The 24,282-nt window shown below is 37.4% G+C and overlaps 1 protein-coding gene across 1 annotated transcript in view; it reads left to right on the top strand.

The window, feature by feature from the left end:
* The window catches only part of nav1a (neuron navigator 1a), a 178,710-nt gene that overhangs the window by 126,179 nt on the left and 28,249 nt on the right, over positions 1 to 24,282 (top strand). Inside the window, exons 7-9 of the mRNA XM_016466664.1 lie at positions 6,618 to 6,756; positions 10,227 to 10,524; positions 23,184 to 23,958. Coding sequence (XP_016322150.1) covers positions 6,618 to 6,756; positions 10,227 to 10,524; positions 23,184 to 23,958 — 1,212 coding nt within the window. The remainder of the gene's footprint in view (positions 1 to 6,617; positions 6,757 to 10,226; positions 10,525 to 23,183; positions 23,959 to 24,282) is intronic.

Genomic DNA, 24,282 nt, shown 5'->3' on the forward strand with positions numbered 1-24,282 from the left:
TGATAATAATACAGCATTGATCAGCATATTAGAATGATTTCTGAAGGATCATGTGACACTGAAGACTGGAGTAATGATGCTGAAAATTCACTGGGATAAATTATATTTTAAAATATAAACTTAAAATAAACTTATAATAAAAAATAATAAACTTCTGAATAGTACTGCATATTTTTAGTAGTGATTCTTTAAAGGGGATGAATGCATTTATTTGTCATAGTAGTTTATGAGTAATATGATAATTATATGCAATAATTGGTTAAAGTAATTGTTTGTTCATTTTTTGAATATCCGTTCTTACAGTTGGGATTCATCCAGAGTTGATTACTAGTTGATTTTGAAAATATGTAGTTTTTTCATCAAAATACAATCTCAAATACAAGATAGTTATCACTGCATCCGCAGAGAGATTATATGTAGTTTATTAACTCCCTCCTCTTTGAGACTGTTCAAGCACCTCTCAAAACTTGCACACATCTGTCATAATCTGCACAGATGGAATATGTAGTGTCATTATTGGGAAGATGCTCGAACTTGGTATATAATCCTCACTAATCCCTTTTGTACAGGCTTTTTTGCTTCGGTAGGCTTGCGAAACCAGACCTGTTATTCTATCATGTTGTTTTTCATTTCAATACGTGCAATGTAAATATGACAGGGAGGAAATACATTTCTGTTTTCACATGAAAAGCTGCCCGATCTGATAAATGACTGGTCCCAGTGAGAATAGCACTCATCTTAGCACTGTTGGGCCACGGACAGCTTTTGGCAGACAGAGACCCTCTGTGACCTGTCTCCATATGTTTAACATACAACAGAATATGGATAAGGTGTCTGTGTCATTTGAAGGTCATCCGACGATCCATCAATTTAACCGTCAAACCCATTTGAACATGTTAAGCTTTGCAGAAACGTTATCGATGTTGTCAAAACTGAATTATAATGCATGCATCTTTCATAAGCAGGATGTATTTGATAAGCTGTCTTGATCCAGCGTTGTCAAGCCAATCTGTTCTCCAAAGCTTAGCTGGTTAGGTGGTCCTGCACCCCGTATTGTAAACCATCTGTGCCGCCAGTCGCAGCCATTTCTCCGCCCACTCTTCAACACTTCACACACACATAAAGTGTACCTGCTACAGTAGACAAATGATAATCAGAATGCTTATTAAATTCAAGATCACTTTAATGAGGGTTTAAATAAGTGGGATATTGTACAGGGAGATTCGAACAAAGGCACAGGTGACTGATAGTGGCCTTGACAAGAAGGAGAAAAAAGCATGCAGACGTAGACATTATTATTTGGGAAGTTGATGCATGACACAATTTTTTTATATGTATTTTATTATTTATATATTTTTATGTTAGCAAATGTTGATTTTAGGTTAATATTTTAATATTATTGAATATGTTCATATTAATATTATGTTTTTGCCTTCACTAATTCATTTTAAATGGTTCTACAATCTGACAAATTAACTTTTAAATGTACTAATATTCCATGTGGTGTCTGTCAAATAATATAAGATTGCAAAAGCTGCATGCATAATAATAATTAGAAAACGATTATTAAAATTATGTATAAAATATTTTGCAATGGAATATAGCATGGCCAGGACACCCCAGGACATACATTTTCTATAAAGTATTTTAATGCCAACTATCCATTTATTTATATAGAAACCACATCAAAGCTTTACACTGTAAATAGTGTACGTCTATATACGTATTACACACTATCTACTATACAGATGCTATCTTAATGAAAAAAAAAACATTGATGGGCAGTCAAGTCTACAGTTCACCTTAGCCAAGTTTGGCAGTATATGCTGGCTTTAACCGTGCCTTTGTTCTCGCCTCAAATCTACTTGAACACATTTTCATGTGTGGTTAGAACGCCTTGTGTCCTTTTGGTTTTGTGCAAGTCCAGATGATTGATAAAGAACACTCTTTAGATTTTAGTGTTGGACACGCGTGTCATTTTCGCTCTGAGCCGTCACTCCCTCTGCGGATTGTGTGTGACCAGTTGGTCCTGATGAAAGAGGATCTGCCACCTGCCATTTGGCATTCCAGTATTTTGCTAAGCTGGGCAAATTGGGATGGGCAAAGCACGAATTATGCAGAACATGTAGGCAATTGATATATACTTCTGTATGTGTTGAAGATAAAGGCCATATGCTACTGGCAACATGCAGTTGCTGTCTAGTATGTGCATAAAGAAACATGGAGTCAAAAGCAGGACTGGACAATATTTTACAGCCTTTTAGTAATATTTGATATATATCTTGACATATTTGTGGACTTATTCAGTTATATAAAAAACGTGCACAGTGACATTTATGTTAGTTAAATTTATCTGCAACAAAATATGTAAATATTTGATATAGCGCCTAGCCCAAAGTCAGAGGTAACTGTATGTGGATAATTTGTATTATTTTTGGTTTAACAACTACTTCCTGGATTAAAATTTTGTGTTGTTAACAAAAATAAGAGGACCCAAGATAGGACCCTGTGGTACACCATATATATATATATAAAAAAAAACAAGTATAGACTGTTCATTGTCATTCGTTTGTGTTGTTCTTATATACTTTTTCTGTTTGATATATGTGCAGATGTCATGAGAAACTCATTCTTACTACCCTAACCCCCCCCAAATAGCACTTGGATGGTGGATGCCTTCTTTAGAAACGCACTATTGCTGTTATGTGCTTGCCTTGCATCCATGCAATTAAAGTTAATGTTTGGTTAAGGGTGGAGGGGATGGGTAGGAGGATGCTTTATCTTCAAATTGTTCTTTTTTTTCTATCTGGCGGGGCTTGTGCTCTCTGCAATTACGGTGCAGCCTTGACACAATGTTATTGTGTTTTTGGAGAGCCCTGTTCTGGGAAGGGAGGACAGATAGAGGAGTGTGCTTCAGCTGGAGAAAGATGGCTCTAACAGCACTAGCATAATTAGCTCAGTGGTGTCTGTCTATTTTTGCTGTCTTTCTTTATTTAGCCTTGAGAATGATTGTACATACGCATTTCTCCTTGCTTTTGTTTTTTTTTCTTTAAAATGGACAGAATGCACTTTGTATTTGCTTGCTGAAAAGGGATACTGTGGAAGTTGATTTAATATGGCCCTAAAATGATGTTACAGTTAAAGTAGGAGCCATAGAGCTGCAGTTAGCTTGTGGTAAGACATGTTGAGCTCTGCTGCTCGTGCAGGTAATCTAGTTTTGAGTCCAGACCGCAACATGTCCTGACCATTAGCTATGTCCTCTCTCTGGAAATGTCTTTTTACTCTTCACTATATAGGCCTATCTGTCTAATATAGTGGCAGATTTCATTAGGCCCTAATTTTCTCATTAAGCATTCTGTTTCACTCAAAAATACATCATATTATGAAGGTAAAATAGGTTGTGAATGTTGTTTCATGTCATCTTTAAAGCTGAATTTAAATCCTCTGCTTCCAGTAGCCTTTGTATAATCCTTTAATCTGAGGTCCCATGAGTGTTATGGTAGAGTATTTATCAGTGCTGGTTAAGCCTAATCTTGCAGAGATTCTGCTGCTCATTAGCTTTTTTCCCCACCAGAACTAAAGTCCTATGAAGTCCATATTGTTTAAAAAATAAAAATAAAAAAATTCCTAAATTCACGTCCACTGACGAACAGGGCTGGTCAAGGGAGCGCAGCATCTCCAAAAGGTTGCTGTGCTTATCTGCATTTTCCCCTTCTACAGAACATCAAACACACAGTTTTAGTCTGGGTTTATCGAAAACCGCATGGTGTCTATGGCATGCGTTTGAAGGGGTTTTCAAGGTCTCCTCGTCCTCCTTTTCCACATCACCTGCAGCAGAAATTCTGCAGGGAGGCTCTGCTTGTCATGTTGTGCACTTAAAGTGACACTTTCAGAAATAAATCAAGATCACACAGAAGAGATGTTGCTTTTGATTCAACTGACATATCATAGCTGTTGAGTTCACAGGCTTGAAGAAAGATCATAGTGTTTTAAGTCGCATATATGGCATGCTTGCAAGGCATCAAAGCAAAAAAACAGCTGTCAAATGAGACGTCGCATCACACAAAAATTCTCAGCTGCAGAGCTAAACATGAGACTGCTGTTCATCCTTTAAAACCATCAGTGGAGTGCTGTCATCTCAGGTCTGTAGACGAGAATTTTGAGCGTAATCACAGAGCTTGAGGCTTGAGGTGCTCCAAACAGCCCTGAAACTTGAACCCTGATCATTATCACTCATAAAGAGACCGTCAGTGTTTCACCTTAGGGCTGGCCGTATCGCAAAACAACTGAATGTGCTTGGATATCTTATAATGACAGACTCCTCACAATATGCCGCTACTTAATCCAGTATTTAGGTGTCAACGGGAAATCTGAGGAATTTAAAGCATTTGGAAAATGGAGACTGGAGGTGGAAATGGAGGGAAAGTGTGGAAACTTTATTGTGTTTTGTAGATGAGGTGCAAAGGCTATTATGATGTATCAAAGCCATTGTTAAAGGCACTGAAGAATTGTATGAAATAATTAGACTTGTTTAACTTTTTTTGCTTAGCTTTGCTTTGTTTGTTGTTTTGTTTTGCTTTGCTTTGTTTTTTCTTTGCTGCTTTTTTGTTGTTTTATTTTGTTTTGCTTTGTTTTTTTGCTTTGATTTTTGTTTTTTTTTGCTTTGCTGTTTATTGTTTTACTTTGTTTTGTTTTTTTCTTTTGTTTTCTCTGCTGTTTTTTGTTGTTTTATTTTGTTTTGTTTTGCTTTGCTTAGCTTTGCGTTTTTGTTTTGTGTTGCTTTGCTATGTTTTTTTTGTTTTCTTTGCTGTTTTTTGGTATTGTTTTATTTTATTTAGCTTTGTTTAGCTTTTCTATGTTTTTTTGGTTTTGTTTTCTTTGCTGTTTTTTGTTTAGTTTTTTGTGTTGTGTTGTTTTATTTTGTTTTGTTTTGCTTATTGTTTTTGTTTAGTTTTATTTTTTATCGTTGCTTTGCTTTTGCTTTGTTTTGGTTTGTTTTCAATTGATCCAATGAATCCATTTCCAAAGGAATATTGCAGAAAGAGGAATGTCTTTCCAGAGTCAGCTGTTTCATTCCATGGGTCTCCACAGTTGAGCAGACAGCCTCGCAAAGATGAGAAACCCCTGTGACTGTGTGTTTTATTCTGAGATAAGGGCAACAGTTACATAACACAAATTTTATCTGCTAGGAACTGGTCAGGTTCCTTTGTGGCACAACAAGTTTATCAATTGTTGCTTCTGATTGGAAAGGTTTCAGCTGTCTTTTTTAAGCATACATGCTCAGAGATGTGAGGATGGACTTATCACTTTCTCAGGGCTTATCAGGTCCTGTGCGACAAGATGTGTTCTTATCTCAAAGTCACCTTCCATCCTGGAGCATTTGCTTTTTAATGATCCTGACACACCAGGACCAGACAAAATCAGATATCCTTGTGAATCTTTAATGAGGTTCTGATTGAAAAACATTAAAAGTTACTTCGAAATCCTGCTGTTGAATGTAAAAAATAATAGGCATAGATCATCTATATTCTGTGCTCATAGCAGGTGGTGTCACTGACAACGTGTGCACACATTATATTCACTTTATATTCAGATTAAGGCCTTTATTCCCAAAATGGCTGTTCACAATTAGAAAATCCAGGCCACAGTGCTTTATTTTAATGTACAGGTATGCAAAATCATAACCAATCCTTTCTTTAAAAATGTGTCGCTTCTATTGCATGCCTTCTGAGAACTTAATAAAACCTATCCTTTAAATTTGGAATGAAAATTGAATATTCTAGTTACAATAGATATTGTGAATAAGATGTTTACATGACAAAGAATTCAGATTAATACAGGCATATACCAGCTGTCTTATTCTGATTTCTGGAAGTTTGAATATTGTCTTAATCACATTATTGGGTTATTGTGTTTATATGATGAATACATAATCAGAAAATTACCAAATTCTGATTAACATAAGATAGTCATGTGCATGTAAACATAATTGAAATGTATCAGTGTAAGAATGACATGCCTGAATCAGGTTTGTCTCGTTAATAATGCATTCTTATTCATATAATTTTTCCCTGAAGCCCACTTATAAGGGTAATTAAGATAAATTGCAACAAAACCAGACATAAAATAAGAGTTTATGACAATTTTCCATCCTCTGTTTAATCTTAGAATTATCCTGTCTGTTTTGCCACTGTACCTTTAAGACCTCTATGTAAGTGACCTGTTATGATTGGCTAGCAAGTTCACATTGTTGATCATCAGGGTGGGCCAGAGCTGCTGAATACTAATTAGTCAAATACTAAATACTTAATGATATGCGTATGTGCACACTCATGGTAATGTGCTCATGATTATGATCATTGTCATTATCATAATGACTTATTTTTGTACTTTAGTTTTCATAAATAGTCTGGATTGACTGCTGAGTGTTGCGTTAGAGTAGGTCAATGTAGTACATAGTATTTCTTCTAAAAGTGCAAGAAAAAAACATGTTTTCAAAAATATGTTCCTTTATAGCTATTCATTTGACTGCTTTACATACAAAATGAATAATTCATTATGACCTAATTATGACCTGGATCAGGGCAGTGATGGTATTTCTCGCGTTTTCTTTGCAGTTGGGATGAAAGCAGCTCCATCAGCAGCGGGTTGAGTGACGGTTCAGACAACCTCAGCTCAGAGGAGTTCAACGCAGGCTCCTCCCTCAACTCCCTGCCAACAACTCCCATTGGCTCCCGACGAAACTCCACCATCGTGGTAATTCACTTTAATTGGATAGAAATATTGCTCTCACAGTCTGTGTTTCTGCTTCAAGGTTTGTTGCATCAGTTGGCCAATTTGTGACACACAATACTGGATCAGTCTAGCCTGAGCACACAGTATTTACTGTTAATGGGACGAATGTGTTACAAACCGCTAACCACTTTAGAGTGAGAGAGCGCACACTGACTCAGTCGATACTCATCTGAAATCTATCACCACAGAACACAGACGACACAGTTTATCCCACCCAAAGACTCAAAGATGTGACTCTTCCCTGGCCAAGAAGTCTTCAGGGAGTCTCTGGTTTCATTCTCAAAGTTGAACTCCCATGTAGAGTTACGGGTTCAGTCCACTGTGTGAGTGTGTGTTTGTGTTGGTTAGGATTTGTTGAAGACCACACTGCTTTCGTGTTTAATTTCAGCCATTCTGGCTACCTAAAATCACAGTTTCTTGGCATTGTGAGAAACATTTACCACATTATTACAGTACAGATGGGCCACAGTGTCTGTATTCATTTTGAATGTCATTATAGACACTAGTTATGTCCGACACAAAAAAAATAAAGCACTTATTCATTCTTATGTTGACTCAAACACAAATAATTTGTTGCAAATAAAAATCAATCTGTGAGGTACAGTACAGTTAAAGTTCAAAATGTTAATCTTTAAGCTGATGAAATATTGAAAATATATGTAATACAATTAAACATTTTGGGGTTGGTATGGGTTTTTTTATGCTCAACAAGACTGCATTTATTTGATCAAAGTACAATAAAAACAGTAATATTGTGGAATATTATAGCAGTTTAATATAACTGTTTTCTATTTTAATATACTTAAAAAATGTAATTTATTCCTGTGATCAAAGCTGAATTTTCAGCATCATTACTCCAGTCTTCAGGGTCACATGGTCCTTCAGAATTCACTATAATATGCTGATTTACTGCTCAAAAAACATTTTGTATTATTATCAATGTTGAAAACAGTTGAAACTGAAAAATCAGTTTCCACAAAAATGTTATTTAGTTTTTTCAAGATTCTTTGATGAAGAGAAAGTTCAAAAGAACAGAATTTGATGAATTAGAATTTGATGCTTTTGATCAATGTAATGCATCCCTGCACCAAACCTTTAAATTGTAGTGTATTTACATTAAACAAAAGTTTGTAAAATGTGTTGTGAAAATTTTAAGTCATCTTGGACTGTAGAACTGAAAACAGAAGCAGAAAGCAAACTTCACTTTTAAGAGAAAAAGGAATACTGAAACAAATTTTATTTCAGTTAAGTTTAAGAATTTGAGCATTCCCAGTGCATTGCGGGAAGCACTAACAGTCCACTGCTTTTCAGGAATCTTCTCTAGAGAATGGAGTCAGATTAGCGATGTAAATCGTGAGAACTGTGTCCCTGTCATCCCATTCTGAACCTTAATTAACCTCTCCAGCAGCACCACAGGCTCAGTAATCTGCTTTATGAGGTTACAGTATCACCACATACGCTCTGATGGACCCTTTCAATATGCTCTCCATCAAACAGATCACAGTGTTCTTCCAAACCCCCCTCAGACTCACATACAAGCCTCCCCTCCTCCTCAGCTGACTTTATTGTATGAAGGAGGAGGAGGGAATAATTCTCGGCTTCTTTCTTGATCTGACCCACGCGGCTGTCTTTGCCAGAAGAAGGAAATGACATGTCAACATCACCGTTATACAAACAAGTTCAGACAGGTTTAATTGGACAAATGTGAGCTTGCCGTTTCCCATAATTCCCAGTAAGGGAGCAGACATTCCTCAGATGACATCAACCTTTCACAAAGGGTTATTTACATTTAATAAAGCAGGTATGCCCTTCCACAGAGCTTCTCCTTAAGCCGGACCTAGTTCATTGAGCCCGGCAACATGGCCAGACTCACTCCTCTTACTTTAAATGATCTTTTCTGATGGTTCACTTTCACCAAATCAATTTCACAAAATTAATCTTGTTCTGTTTTATTTATTTTATTACACAAGAATCTTAATCTCACAAGTTAAGAACCTTAAATGTTGTAAGGTTTGATGTTATGCAAAAGAAAAAAGAATACATTCAAAGAATTGTTCACTGAAAAATGATAATTTGCTAAAAATGTATTCACTCTCAGGCCATCTAAAATGTAGATGTGTTTGTTTCTTCATCAGAACAGATTTGGAGAAATGTAGCATTGCATCACTTTCTCACCAATGGATCCTCTGCAGTGAATGGGTGCCGTCAGAATGTGTCCAAACAGCTGATAAAACATCACAATAATCCACCAGTAATCCACACCACTCCAGACCATCAGTTAATGTCTTCTGAAGCGAAGAGCTGCATGCAAGAAACAAATCCATCCAGACGTTTTTAACTTCAAACCATTGCTTTCAGCTAAAATATGAGTCCATAATCCATAAATATATATATATATAGCACACTTTAATGAATATATCATTTTAAGTCTATGACAACAGAAAGCAGGCAGAAACTAGTTTTGTCTTTTAATTAAACCAGTGATAGATAGAGCCGAAACTAAACAGTTCTCCTGAAGAAACACTGCTCTGATGTTCTGTGGTGTGCTGATTTATCGCAGCGTGTGTTACTTCTGTTCATCTCCACTGCTCGTGTTGGAATGTGACCACAATGCATCTCACAAAGCAGGACTCTGAAACAAAACTTCCATGTTTGGTGGCTTATGTCGACATGATAAAACCAAACAGCTGATAAAACATCACAATAATCCACCAGTAATCCACACCACTCCAGACCATCAGTTAATGTCTTCTGAAGCGAAGAGCTGCATGCAAGAAACAAATCCATCCAGACGTTTTTAACTTCAAACCATTCTGTGGTGTGCTGATTTATCGCAGCGTGTGTTACTTCTGTTCATCTCCACTGCTCGTGTTGGAATGTGACCACAATGCATCTCACAAAGCAGGACTCTGAAACAAAACTTCCATGTTTGGTGGCTTATGTCGACATGATAAAACAGTTGCTTCTTTTTCCATTCACCAGAGAGGGGTTCTCATGGTTCTCGTGGTTCTCATTATATCTTGCCGTTTTGATTATTTTTCTCAGAATTGTAAGAAAAGAAGTCTGAATTGAGATAAAAGGTCATATTTACCTTTTTCATTTTTGGTAGAAACAGGCTTCCATTGGTTTTAGAGTGCTATATTGTTTTTTTTCCCCTTTTTTAAAAAAAATGTCAAAATAATTTGAATTGTGTTGTTTTGTGTTTAGTATTAATATGAATTTAATATTAAAATGAATTTATAATAATTAATTAATCCATAATTAATATTATGGAATAACAGAATTTTCAAATAGGGAAGAAATCTTCCTTCTAGCACATTTACACAGAAAAAGAATGGCCACTAACTTTAGTGTCTTAGGTTCTTTTCTTTTCACAATTTTACACTGAAATAGTCACTGAGTGTTTATTTTAACATGAACTCTTCCCACAGCTGCGCACTGATGCCGAAAAGCGCTCGCTGGTTGAAAGTGGCCTTTCCTGGTACAGCGAGGAGGGGAAGGCTCAGTGCCGGAACGAGGGAGGATACAACACGGGCAGCCTTAAGGCGGAGTCGTCCAGCAAGTGGAAAAAAAGCAGATCTCAGGATGACACGGGAGTCAAGGGTGAGCTGAGGAAACCGCAGACGCTTGGCCACCCGCCCAGCGGACTGAAGAAGAGCCGTAACCCTCCTGTAGGCGTGACCTCCCCCATCACGCACACCTCACAGAGCATGCTCAAAGTGCCAGGAGGTTAGTGATGCCACACACAGGCACACATACATCTGATGGTATGGAAACCTTGTTATTAATCTCCCATGATTCCTGACATTCCATCCTCCAAATCCTGCCAACACAGGCATAAATTATCTAATGAATAAGCATTACTTAAATGTACTGTCCCGAAAGTAACTTCTATTGCTCAGAGGTATTGCGCTTTCATAGCTCAAGAGACTTAATGGAGTTCTCAATTATTTTTCACACAAAGATAAAAAGTTACTGTTACTCATAGGGCTGCACGATAAATCGAAATGGAAGTGAAATCGCGATTCGACAGAAGCTGCGATTGTCATGCGTATCTTTCAGTGAAGCACGGTTCTGTGATCAGCAGTAAATCGCCATCCAAAGGCCAGAGGGCGCTCTCGCGCTGAAACTCCAAATACGCCTCGCAGAAGAAACCCAGGAAATGCCTATAGCGGTAGCTGGATAAACAGAAGATTTAACTGCTTTTATTGATTCAACGTGACTAATAAACACATGATTATGATGTCATTATCGCGAACGATTTCTTCGATTTCATAATCGCGCAAAAAAATCACAGACATTTGCATAGCTTCTCAGTGAACTATGGCTCTGTGTAGTAAATGCTGCTCCATCTGAAAGCATGTGATGATGATTTACTGCTGATTACAGAACCGGCATTACTAACAAAATGCGCATGACAATCGCATTCGATTAATCGTGCAGCCCTAGTTACTCACCCTCAGACTATCCAAGATGTAGATGACTTTTTTTCTTCAGTTGAACAGTAAATAAGATTTTTGGCTGAAACCGTGGTCCTTGATGATTCATAAAATGCATGTCAACCGATATCTTCACTTTGAGAGTCAAAAAAACATATACTGGCAACACAAAATTGATACCCATTGCTCTTATTGAGATCTTATGAAGTGAAATGATCAGTCTGCGCAAGAAAGACAAATATTATTTACAACTTTACCTGTAATGCATAGCATATGTATAAGTTACATGTATTAGATATACATACAGTATACTGGGGTGGATATATATATGGGGTGGGTTTAGGTCAATTGGGACATTTTGTGCTTTTTAGTCCTATATAGTTCTTCATTTTTATTATTTTGTAATATGTTTGTATTGTATTTGAGATTTTTTTCCTAAATATGTAACTAAATATCTAAATATCACATACATATATATTTATTACATATATCAGCAGATATCACCTGTTTTACATTTAGCTTTAATGTTTATCTAAAAATTTTTATATTACATTTGTAAAAACACTAAGAATTTAATAATGTTATTAAATGTCATCTGTAAATAATATGCTTTTTCATCGATCGTAGCTTTCAGTGATTTATTTCAAATTTATTTAGACAAAATAGTAAATAATTCATCAGGTATCAGCAATAACAATATACATAATTATTGTCACATTGTTTGATGAAGTGTTTGAGTTCACATTGAGATCTTTTACTTTTGATTCTTGATTTGTGTCATCGTTGAGATCTGTTTGGAGAAAAATCTGAGACGCATGAGTCTTAAGCAAAAGTCTCAATTTGCTCTCCATGTAACCTCATTGTGGTCTAGACAAAACAATTAAGGCATTAAAGAGATCTCGTTGGTGATTCTTCTATTCTGTTGGGTTTTAGTGTTATCGTCTGAGAGCATTAGGTGACCTTTGAGTCAACAAACCGTGAAGTGATTACAGAGTCCAGTATCAATGGCTTTGACCTCATCTAGAAACAAAGCGACTCTTTTCTAATCGGCTTCATCTTTGAATGCAGTCCTCTGTCTCAATGGCAAACTCAGCTGATCGCAGTTAGTGCTGGGTCATTAGATCCGATGCAGAGCTCCAACAAAGCCTGATTCTGCTGCTGGCATGGGTAGAATAGCTGCTAGAGAAAGACGCCCTGTTCGGCTCAGTGCTGGAGTGGAGGATTGGCACCAGATCTCGCCAGCTGTTGTCCTCCACCGGGCGGCAGGGGGGTTGGGGGTGATAACAGCTCTTAAAAACCCTAAATCACCTAACACCACCCACTATTCCTCGTCCAGTGAATGCATCACCCCAGCTGATGTTTTTAGACCCAGTCTCCTTCGCAGTTTACAACCGTAGAGTTGAAAGAGCTCTTCGAATCAAAAGAGCTCCAAGAAACCAGTTGATTCTTTTTCTCGTACATGTAATGCCACCTCGCGGGGATCCGTTTGTCATTTCCAACAAATCGAGAGGCACTGTGGGGAGCACAGCGTTTATGCAGCTGGACCTGAAAGAGACCATCTTGATGCTCTACTGTACGTGTTATAAAATAAACCCATCTATCCAAAAAGAAACACGTCATGATGTCACTCTAATGAAAGGCAGCCATGTTTAGTCTTTCGTTCAGTCAGTGTGTGTTGACATGTAGCCAGAACGTCAACACTTGTGCATATGCCTGCCATTCATGCGGTGGCCAATGTGGTCGAGCTTTCGAACGCACAGAAGAGGATGAATGACAGATTGATGAAATGTAAGCAGTTGCACCCAGTGAACTGCGCAACTCGATCCGCTTTATTCAGAAAACAGACTTTAGATGTTTTCTGTCCAAATTACAGTTTCAGTGAAGCTGTCATGTCAGCCACTACAATAAATCAGTTTTCTAGGAGAACCAAAGAATGGAAATTTATTGAAAGCAAAGTAGATTGTCCTGTCTTGGAGCAATATTTCAATGTAATAGCTAATTTTTACTTACCAAATACGGGCAATTATTTTGTTGCTGGTGCTGTAAGATATGTTTACTATAGGATGGTACTGAATTATTTTTTTTTTTTTTATGCCAAGGACTGCCAAATAAGATGATGTGATGATCCCTTTGCATATATATGTTTGGGGTTAGTAAGATTTTGTTTAATGGTTTCGAAAGAAGTCTCTTCTGCTCACCAAGGCTGCATTTATTCGATCAGTAAAATCAGTAATATAGTGAAATATCATTACCATTTAAAATAACTGTTTTCTATGTGAATATATTGTAAAGTGTAATTTATTCCTGTGCTCAAAGCTGAATTTTCAGCATCATTACTCAAGTCTTCAGTGTCACATGATCCTTCAGAAATCATTCTAATATGCTGATTTGCTGCTCAAGAAACATTTCTGATTATTATCAATGTTGAAAACAGAGCTGCTTAACATTTTTGTGGAAATCATGATATAGTAATATAATAAAGACACTAATAATGTGTTTAATAATACATATGAACTTACTTATTTTATTTTTTTTTAATTTACACAAGATTTCCCCAAACTGTGTTTACAACGCCGTCTGGAAGTTCCACAGCTTCTAACATCACTTGATTCCAATCCATTATCAGTTTTTGAGGAAGCAGCCCAACAGTTTGCAGAACACAATATACTGTAAAACAGGAACAGGATTGTTTCTGTTGTTCCAGAGTGAAGATGTTGTTTTAAATGCTGTTTTAAACATTATTTTTCTTCCAATTTTTCATGACACCAAAGCAAAGCATTGTCACAGTAAACTTTCAGATCTATACCATGTCGTGCTCTTTTATGAGTGGAAGAGTTTACTTGCAGCGACCAGATTCAGAGCGATACATCATGAGTTTGAGACTGATTTGTGAGTCTTTTTTGAGTTAAGAACTAGCTCGTAAGTACTTCTTGTTCATCACATTTGTTTAAACTCATCTAAAACGTTTGAATAAGAACCTAAGGATGCATGTATCTGCCATGGAATAAAAAATAAAAAAGGTAACTGCGACTTTTTCTCTCACTTTTCAATGTGAGATAAACAAACTCAGAATTCAGACTTTTTTCTGTTAAATCTAAGCAGTTCTGTTTTTTTTTTCTCTCGCTCTCTCTTTTTTTGTTTCTTTTTGGTTTCAGCCATGGGGAGGAAAAGGTAATTGCATTCATTTTTATATCACAAATCAGACTTTTTTCTCACAATTGTTATCTTTCTAAATTGTTTATACCAAATCCACCGGGGAAAAAAAGAATGGGCATGCAGGTCTGCATTTACACTGGCACAAAAAATCTGATTTTTTGCTCACATTTGATACAGATCGGAATTTTTTGCACACATGGAATCACAAAAGTCCGCACGAGATCCGATTTTTTCACATCCGATCTGAGCCACTTCCAAATGTGGATTTTAATCGGATACATATATCCGATATCTGGACATCTGACCTAAGTCTAAACACACATATCTGAATCCCCGCGGAACTCCCAATGTGAGGGCGACACATTTGTCAGACGTGCAACTTTATGTAGGCTAGGTAAGAAATTGCACTTTCAGGAGCTGGTTTTCAACCCCTGCCCCGTGAATTTTATAAATACAACAACTTCGCTAAAGCTACATTATATTTCTTAGCAATGACGTGATAACTTTCACTTGTTCACAAGCTTCACGTGCTCTCTCTCTCTTGTTAATTCATTCAAATTCATTTAAATAAATATCATCTTGGTGCTACTTTATTTCACTAAAGAATTCCAGCTCTAACGAGCTGTAGATAAAATAGCCTAACAAATGAAAATGACCTTTATTTTCCGTTATTTATCCATTCAGTCAGATTTTGTGCTGCAAAACATCCATGACAGCCATTGTCCATGCTGGCAAATAATAATGGTGTATTATATAAATAATTTTAATAGCACGGCCATCCAAAACCAGAGGTTTACCATGTGCATGGTAAAGCGATCATTGACTATCATTTTGGGCGGGAATTATGTAAACACAGATATCAGATACCAGTCATGTCTAAAAGTGAATGTAATCAGACGGGTCAAAAAATCAGATATGGTCAAAAGATCGGATCTGTGCATTAAGATTTGCAGTGTAAATGCAGCCTGAGTCATTGTCAGCCAAACCAGATGCAAGCAGAACAAAAACTGGCCGAATGCTTGAGTGGAGTGGTTTGTCCCAGAGACGGTGGAGCACAGAAGCAATCATTAGTCTTTCAGCAAGTTTGTAGATGTTACTGACCAGCAAGCCAAACGTCTGTGTCAGCGCTATCTGCCTCTCCCTGTGGACAGACACTTAGATTGGACAGACTGAGCACACGAGATGGCACTGGAAAAACATGATTCTACCCACATATCATAAGAGAGAGAATTAGTTCCAGCTTTTATTCAGTGTTGTCTTTATGATTTATCATCCACTGGAATTGGATCTCAAATATTCCATATTTGAAAATATTGTTATAGAACTGGAAACCTCAATCCCTGTCATGCGATATATGTATGAAATATGGCCTCTCATAAACCGGGAGAGAAATGAACCGATCAATCTTATTTATGGGATCTCGTTCCTCAGACAGAGTGACGATAATTCTCTCTGACTGATCAATCCCATAGCTGCAGCACGAGCTGATCTCATCGATTTTCTGGGCTGCGGTAAAAGGGCCCTGTATTTAAGCACGAATCAGTGTTTTAGAACGAATCATTCAAGTGAATGAATCCCTTCAATGCGCTGACTCATTTTCAGACGTCTCTTGTGAAGCATGCAACTGCTTTCTTGCTTTTAAAGACTTGCTAAAGATTTGAATCTTGTTTGTGAACTTATTTATTCCTCATTCATGAATGAGGATCTGCTGATTGACTGAATGAGAAAGGGCATGTAATTCATTCATTTCATCATGTGAGTTAATCTTGTTCACAAGGTGAGAAAGGAGATGGGAGAATAGTGATTGTATAAAAATTAGGGCTGGGCAAGTTAATGTATTATTATCGTGTTATTAACACCGACAATTATTTTATTGCACATTAAAGCAGTTTTTATTATTATTATTATTATTATTATTTTGAAAGTCCATTGCTCACTGGCTCTGAATACACATACAGAAACCATGGGTCACTGGAGAGGTGGGATGTTGATCGGTACTGGTTTGGGATGGGTGTCATCATGCGTCTCAACCAATTGAGCATTTGGGGTGGGCCGAACACCGTGTCTACACCGGACACGAGCGGCGCAACGCAACAACATACTATAGAAACATTATAATCAGTGATGCGGTCTACACTGGATGCGGCGCAACACGACAAATCCCCGACAGTAAACCTCGTTCTATCTATGACGTACTGACAAAAAGTTAAAATGATTTGCAACGGTCTCTTTGTCCCGTGACGTGTCCAGTCATTGTAGACAGACTTTAGCTGTTGCGGTGCGGTACACATGATTTGTTGTGTCACGACGCGCCGCATCCAGTGTAGACAGCATCACTGATTATAATGGGTTCTATAGTATTTTGTCGCGTCGCGCTGCTCGTGTCCGGTATAGACATGGTGTCAAGACGCACCATCACAAGAATACACGAGTTATATGAAAAGGAGATTTTAATTTGATTACATTAATGTTTAAGTTGAGATTTTCAATAAATATTTTAACTGCTACTATGTAAAGGGAATACTGCTGTAAAAAAGCACCTTAAGTGTTTGCAAACCAAATGTTATTGCACTTTTGTTCATACAGCAGTACTTTCAAAATAAAAGTGCGCAATACAGTACTTTTGAATTCATTATTGAATTTTGCGCATAACAATGTGATTAATCGCGATTAATTGCAGAAAAAATCATGTGATTAATCACGATTTAAAAAAAAATGAATTGTTGCCCAGCACTAGGGTTGGGTATCGTTTGAATTTTATCGATTCTGATTCCGATTCTGCTTATCGATTCCGATTCTTATCAATTCCTAGTTTCGATTCCAATAAGATAAAAAATCCAATATAAAAAAAATGAAGTCAAACATTTAGATGTCAAACATTTATTCTGTCTTTTTTACAAAGCATTCTGTTGCAGCTGAATAACACGAGCAAAAATCAGCAGCCTACAGAACACTGCAAGAGGAATTTTGCCTATGCTTTAAAAAAAAAAATACCACCGCAAAAACAACTAGATTAATATAAATTTCAAATATTAAAGTTTTAAAGACAAGTAAACAGTCAGTAATAAGATAGGAACAAACAAATCAATTAGCAATATCATAAATAAATACAACTGAACAAAATTTCAGGTACAGAAACTGTAATTAAAAGTTTAAAAACACTGCATAGTTTTCTTTTCATAAATAAAATATAGATTAATCAAGTAAAGTTATTAAATATATTCAGTCAAGATCAGTGAATGATTTTCTTTTGTTCTTTTATTAACATTAATGACAGGCAGCACGTTTATTAGGCTGCTGTCTCTTTAACACTGAACGCACGCAGATCTAAAAATACTGTGTGTTTTTTTCTCATCTGTTTACGTTCACGTAAGACAAAAACGGCTGTGTTTATGGTGATATACTAATGTAGTTTTCTGCATATTGGTCGACAAATATGAAAGAAGTCAGTTTTGGCCCGGAACAACCTTTTCTACAGTGGAAATACATGGAACGGTTCGAGAACGGACACAAACCGGGAACCCGTACCGCGACCTCTGTTCTCTGTGCTCGCGCTTGTGCTTCGTGTGCGCTGCACGCAAACAGGGCGCAAGTTCTTTCCGTTCCTGCACTTAAATCGATTTTAATCACATTAAAATACAAACGCAGGAATCTTTAAGCAGAATCGAAATGCACACGTCTTATCGAATACCTGGTTCTTGGAAATTTGGAACCAGTTCTAAAATGGAACCGGTTTTCGATACCCAACCCTACCCAGCACTAATAAAAATAAATGATGATGATACAATTAAGAAGACAAAAGGGCTTTACTGAACTGTTTTTGTTGTGTTTTTTTAAAGAATCATTTAATGACTAAAGAATCATTTATTTTTTTTTAAATCATATATGACTCACACATACCACACTGAATCATTTGAGTGACTCACTCATAACACACAAAAAAATAATCATTGTCACCTACTAATCTGCTGATGTAACCTGTGAAAAGAGTAACTGAATGAATCCGTGAACGAATCTGAACAAATTTTCTCAAATAAAGCAGGTGAATAATAACTACTTCCCTACTATATAGTAAGTCCTTATTCAGATTGTTAATATGCAATTTTGGACATTACTTTTGTGTCACAGTTGAGTAACAGGACAACAACAATTTACTACCTTGTTGACGAGTGCTCGTGTAAGGGAAGAAACTTTCTAGTGTGTATGTGTAGAGCACCTGTATTCGCACAACCTATCAAACGAAGTATACGTTTAAAAGGCTATGTGTTCGGCTCTGCAATAAGTGTTCACATTGAAACAGAAGTATACTTGAGGCTTTAGGCCACGTACATACTGTAACGTTTCAGGAATGACAACCACATTTAAATACAGGAGTGAATCCCCTAAATTGCTATGACTGATATCATGGTAACCATAGCAACATTTCGCTGTCTGACTGCAATTTTTGATCAAAGTAATATTACAGCGACCAAAGACTCATTATGTTTGGTGATTTTAACTAAACCATTGTAGACAAAGCCATTGTGTTTTGCTAGTTTAAAAGGCTGCTTCACAGAGAGCGCTCGTGTTGCCATGTCCACTTATTATAAGCAATGATTATTAAGCGGTTTTGGGTTGTTGTTTGGGCTCGACTCATAAAGCGATCCAGTTTATGGAGTTATTAAAGTATGCAGGTGCAGGTCAGGATATTTTGGTTTATTTCTAAGATAAAGAGTTTGGTTTATTATGGCCTTGTTCTTATTTGTTGTTGTTTTTTTCTAGCAAGATCTGGCAACACTAATGAGTCAAAACAACTTGTTCCTTGTGATTTTTTGCACAGCACATACAGAATACAGTTCTGATACATGCTTAAATACGTCATTAATAACTAGTTGTTCAGCTCTGTACACACTACGAAGAATTTCTGTGAGAGCGGTTGTCACTACATGACCTGCATTTTTCAAGGTTGTAGAATGTGGTTGATTAAGCATGATTAAGCATGAAAAGGTGAACTGAGAGGTTGCATGTTTTTTTTTTATATATCCCAAACCTTAAGTATGAGCAATAGTTATAGTGGCATTTGCATTAGCAAACACGGCTAATAACAGCTGCATGCTGCACTGACACGTTATTCTAAGACACAGTCTTGAATAATAATACCATGTTTAATGCAAAGTATATATTTTGTTGTACAAGCCTGCCGTTATAGTGATGTAGTATCAGGCAGACAAATGACATCTATCTCCACTCCTCTTCTCTCAGCTGTATCTCTGTCAGTTTGATAGCTACTCTTTCGGTTAGCCACTTTTCCTCCCTGTCCAGTTTTTCCTGTTTCCGTTTACTCTTTCTCTCTTTCTGTTTATGACTCACTTTTACTGTTTCCCTCCAGTCTAAACAAACATGTAAGAAATGTGTCTTTCCCCCCTTGTATCCTTTGATACGATCATGCTAGCATTTAATGCAGTCATCGTCTGCTAATGGCCTAAATTATTCCAACTCAACATAATTCTTTTCACATCTAACCTCCATCTCAAGTTGATGTCAGCTGTATTTACTTGTGTTGGCCATCATCCTGGGTGTGCAGCAGTGTGAATTACAGCGCCTCATGACAGACGAAATACACGCCGTATTTCACTATTGCTCTATTTTTATTTGTTATGCTAATTGAGCCATTTAAATGCTTAAGTTACTCCAGCAATGTGTTTTCGCATACCATGGATGATGTTGTTATAGTAAAGCCAATTTTCAAGTTTGCCAACAATCTCTTCTGTATGTGTGTTTTCCAATTCGCCCGGAGATCGAGTCATGATTGCACTAGCCTCGTTTTTTGCCGCATATTTATAAATATCCTTGAGAAGATCCAGATGGCCATCAGGGCGGGCTTTGCAAGTTCACCCATTTCATGTTGACAGTACTGTAACAGTTGTGCCATACCCACTTCCTTTACTCGGTTTAAAGGGTTAGCTCACCCCAAAATTAAAATGCTGTCATTAATTACACGCCCTCATGTCGTTCTAAACCCGTAAGACCTCCGTTCATCTTCGGAACACAAATTAAGATATTTTTGATGAATTCTGAGAGCTCTCTGACCCTCACATAGACAGCAATGTAATTACCATGATCAAGGTCCAGAAACGTAGCAAGGAGGTCGGTAAAATAATCCATGTGACATCAGGGATCCAACCATAATTTTACGAAGCTACGAGAATACTTTTTGTAAGCAAAGAAAACAAAAATAACGACTTTATTCAACAATTCGTCTCCTCCGCGTCACCCTGGTGCAGAGAGCTCTCAAAATTCATCAAAAATACCTTAAATTGTGTTCCGAAGATGAACTGAGGTCTTACGGGTTTAGAACGACATGAGGGTGAGTAATTAATGACAGAATTTTCATTTTGGGGTGAGCTAACCCTTTAAGTTAACTTCTTGAATATTCAAGGCTGTTATGTTACAGCTGAGTGAATTGAAGTCAGCAGCATAAGCAGGAAAGTCCTTTACCTCATGATGGATTGTGTCCATATACTGCATTATTCTAATGAAGAGGACTTGTGCATCTATTAGTGTGTGTGTGTGTGTGTGTGTGTGTGTGTGTGTGTGTGTGTTGCATACTGTATATATTGTGGTGTTAAATGAAGTGTAAAAGCTTACTTTAAAGTTGGGTGTGGTTAGAGGTTGCACCACACCCAACTGTCTGTCTTTCCTAAGAAACCCTGCACAATCCCCTCAGACAAAAAAATAAATTTACTGAACTAGATTAATTATCTGAAGAAAATGTGAGCGCATGGTGCAAAACTCATCAACACAAGGCTGGGGTGTTCTGAGAGATTGATATGTTTTTGGTGGCTGATCAGTGGTTGCTAAGGTTTTCTGAGATGTGGTTTTGAACTTAAGGCTGATTACTGTAAATCAGATCACTTAGAAAAGTAATATCACATCTCTCCTTAGTTAGACACATGATTTGAGGTATCATTCATGTCTGTATCACTGATTTAATGTAACAAATATTTGTTTTCTTCTTGCACCTCTAATATGCAGTGTGATTTTATGTGTTTTTAATGGGATCACATTTGAAACTGTGCTTGTTTAGTAATGTGACAATGTTTCTGTATGTTTAGGAATGTGACAAACAACATTTAAGACCCAATTGCTGATGTTTGTAATAATTCTTCTTGATTATCGTTCCTCACAGTGGTGGACGAAGTACACAAATCAATTACGTGAGTAAAAGTGCAGGTGCCCTAATAAAACATTACTCCAGTAAAATTACTCCTTTTCAGTTTTACTCAAGTAAAAGTACAAAAGTATTTGGTTTTTATTGTACTTGAGTATTAAATGTAAAAATTACTGATCAATGAATGTTTATTTTGTAATTTTAACTTATTTAATATTTTATATAATCCTACTGCTCAAAATGCCTGAGGGAGGGGGGCTTGTCATACACTATCAAAATATATGAAATATATTAAAAGTATATTTAAATATATTAAAATTTAGGTTACTGATACATCATGTGTGCAAACAAGTAGGTAAAAAAACAAAGCAAAACAAAATACCCCAGTATTTAAAAATTAGGTAAAATGTGTGTTTGCAAACAATATGCTGTAAAAACAGACATCACATAGGGAAAAATGTCTATAATTTAAGAGGAACACTATGCAAACATACTAGTTTGAAACTCATTTGATACTGCTTCAGCAGGGGGAAGATGCATAGGCATTCATTTGAGTTACTTTAATGTTATGTTTCATTTTTACCTAAAAACTACACCATTGAGAGGGTGATACACACATGTGGAAATGTCAGCATACAATCATTTCATACAGTGGGCTTAAACAGCTCACCCTTTTACAGCAGGTTTAGTTCACAAACAACTGACAGTCATGACCTAAATACGATTTTCATTTATAATAAATCTTAAAATTCGGCATTGGTAACTTTTCGCACCATCAGTCATGCTCAAGCTCCGAGGATCTCCTGTTCTCGGCTCATTTTGAGTAAGACGTGTGAATTCGCTGAATTGTTGACTGGAAACTTGCTCTGACCGGATCATGTGAATCAGTGAGTTATTTACTGGAGACTCGCTCTGACCGGATCATTTGAATCAGTGAGAGTTATTTACTGAAGACTCGCTCTGACCGGGTCATGTGAATCGGTGAGTTATTTACTGAAGACTCGCTCTGACCGGGTCATGTGAATCAGTGAGTTATTTCTGGAGACTCACTCTGACCGGATCATTTAAATCAGTGAGTTGTTTACTGGAGACTCGCTCTGAACGGATCATGTGAATCAGTGAGTTGTTTACTGGAGACTCGCTCTGAACGAATCATGTGAATCAGTGAGTTGTTTACTGGAGACTCGCTCTGGCCGAATCATGTGAATCAGTGAGTTATTTACTGGAGACTCGCTCTTACCGGATCATGTGAATCAGTGAGTTGTTGACTCAAGAACAGCTGCGATCCGCTCAGTCCAATTTGAGAATGAATTGTTCAGTGTGATTTGCGAACCGATTTAACAGGTACATTGAAAAGAATCCGCTCGTTCGTGAATCAGACACCGCTATTGCATCTCAGAGCAGGTGATGATTTCTCCAGTTCAAAATAACGAGGAACGACACATTTTTAAGAAATGTAGTGGAGTATAAAGTACAATATTATGCTTTGAAATGTAGTGAAGTAAAAGTTTATCATAATAAAAATACTAATAAAGTACAGATACTTGAAAAATTTACTTAAATACAGTAACAAAGTAAGAATACTGCATTACTGTCCACCACAGGTTACTCATGTCTGATTGTGTTTATTTTTATACTTGCAGTTCCAAAGAACGATCAGCAAGTCGTGGACAAAGCCAAAATGGCAGTGAAAACATCAGGCTTACAGCGCTCCAGTTCGGATGCAGGGAAAGATCGTGGTGAGCACCGAAAACCCCCTTCCGGTCTTGTCCGTCCCTCCGCCAGCACGGTTAATTCCTTCGGTTACAAGAAATCCATTCCAACTACCGGCACTGCCACTGTACTAACAAATAGTGGAAGCACCGTCTCCGGAGACTCTGCAATTGTGAACAAAACTCCTAAAACCTCTGGTATCCCAGTGAAACCCTCTGCCGGTGGGGTAGGTGGAGGACGAAAGACCAGTCTTGATGTGTCGAACTGTGATCAAGGTTTCATGGCTCCGAACCCACGCAACAACATCCAGTATCGTAGTCTCCCGAGACCTGCTAAGTCCAGCACCTTGAGTCTGACGGGAGGACGGCCGGGTGCTCGTCCCTTCAGCAGCAACATGGACGCTGGTCTGCAGGGCCTAAAAACAGTCCCCGCCCCGTCTAGACTGAAGGAACCAGGCAGTGTGAAGAGCTCCCATCGGGCCAGTACAGGAGGGTGCACTCCAGTCAACCAGACGGACCGTGAGAAGGAGAAGGCCAAAGCCAAGGCAGTGGCGTCTGATTCTGAGTGTGGTGGAGGCGGCCTGCTAAAGAACGGCACATTGACACCAACACAGAGTGCGCTGGAGCCTCCTTCCAAACTACTGGGACTTCGGCAGCCATCCAGTGTGGGCAAATATTCAGAGCTGCCCTCTCCCAACTCTCAGAGGTGAGATGAACCTCCTCCACATAGCTGTTTAATAAACCTCACATCTGCTCTGAGTGGCTGTGGTTTTTCACGTTCACACAGAGTTGTTCTTTCAAAAAAAACAAAAAAAACCCAGAAAAATTACTTGAAATTGACTAGAAATCTTGCAAAATGACACCTTTTCAGTTTCATCTATGCTAAAACATTTATTCACTGTCCTGAAATAAGGTTCTTAACATGGTTTTTAATTTTGGTATAATGTGTGGATGCATAATGTGCAGATTTTTGAAATTGTGTGTTTTTGAAATTGTTTTGGACTTCCTAACTAAAAACAAATAGCTTGCA

The sequence above is a fragment of the Sinocyclocheilus anshuiensis genome, unplaced genomic scaffold, assembly GCF_001515605.1.
Source record: "Sinocyclocheilus anshuiensis isolate Anshui unplaced genomic scaffold, SAMN03320099.WGS_v1.1 scaffold453, whole genome shotgun sequence".
Lineage (NCBI taxonomy): Eukaryota > Metazoa > Chordata > Actinopteri > Cypriniformes > Cyprinidae > Sinocyclocheilus > Sinocyclocheilus anshuiensis.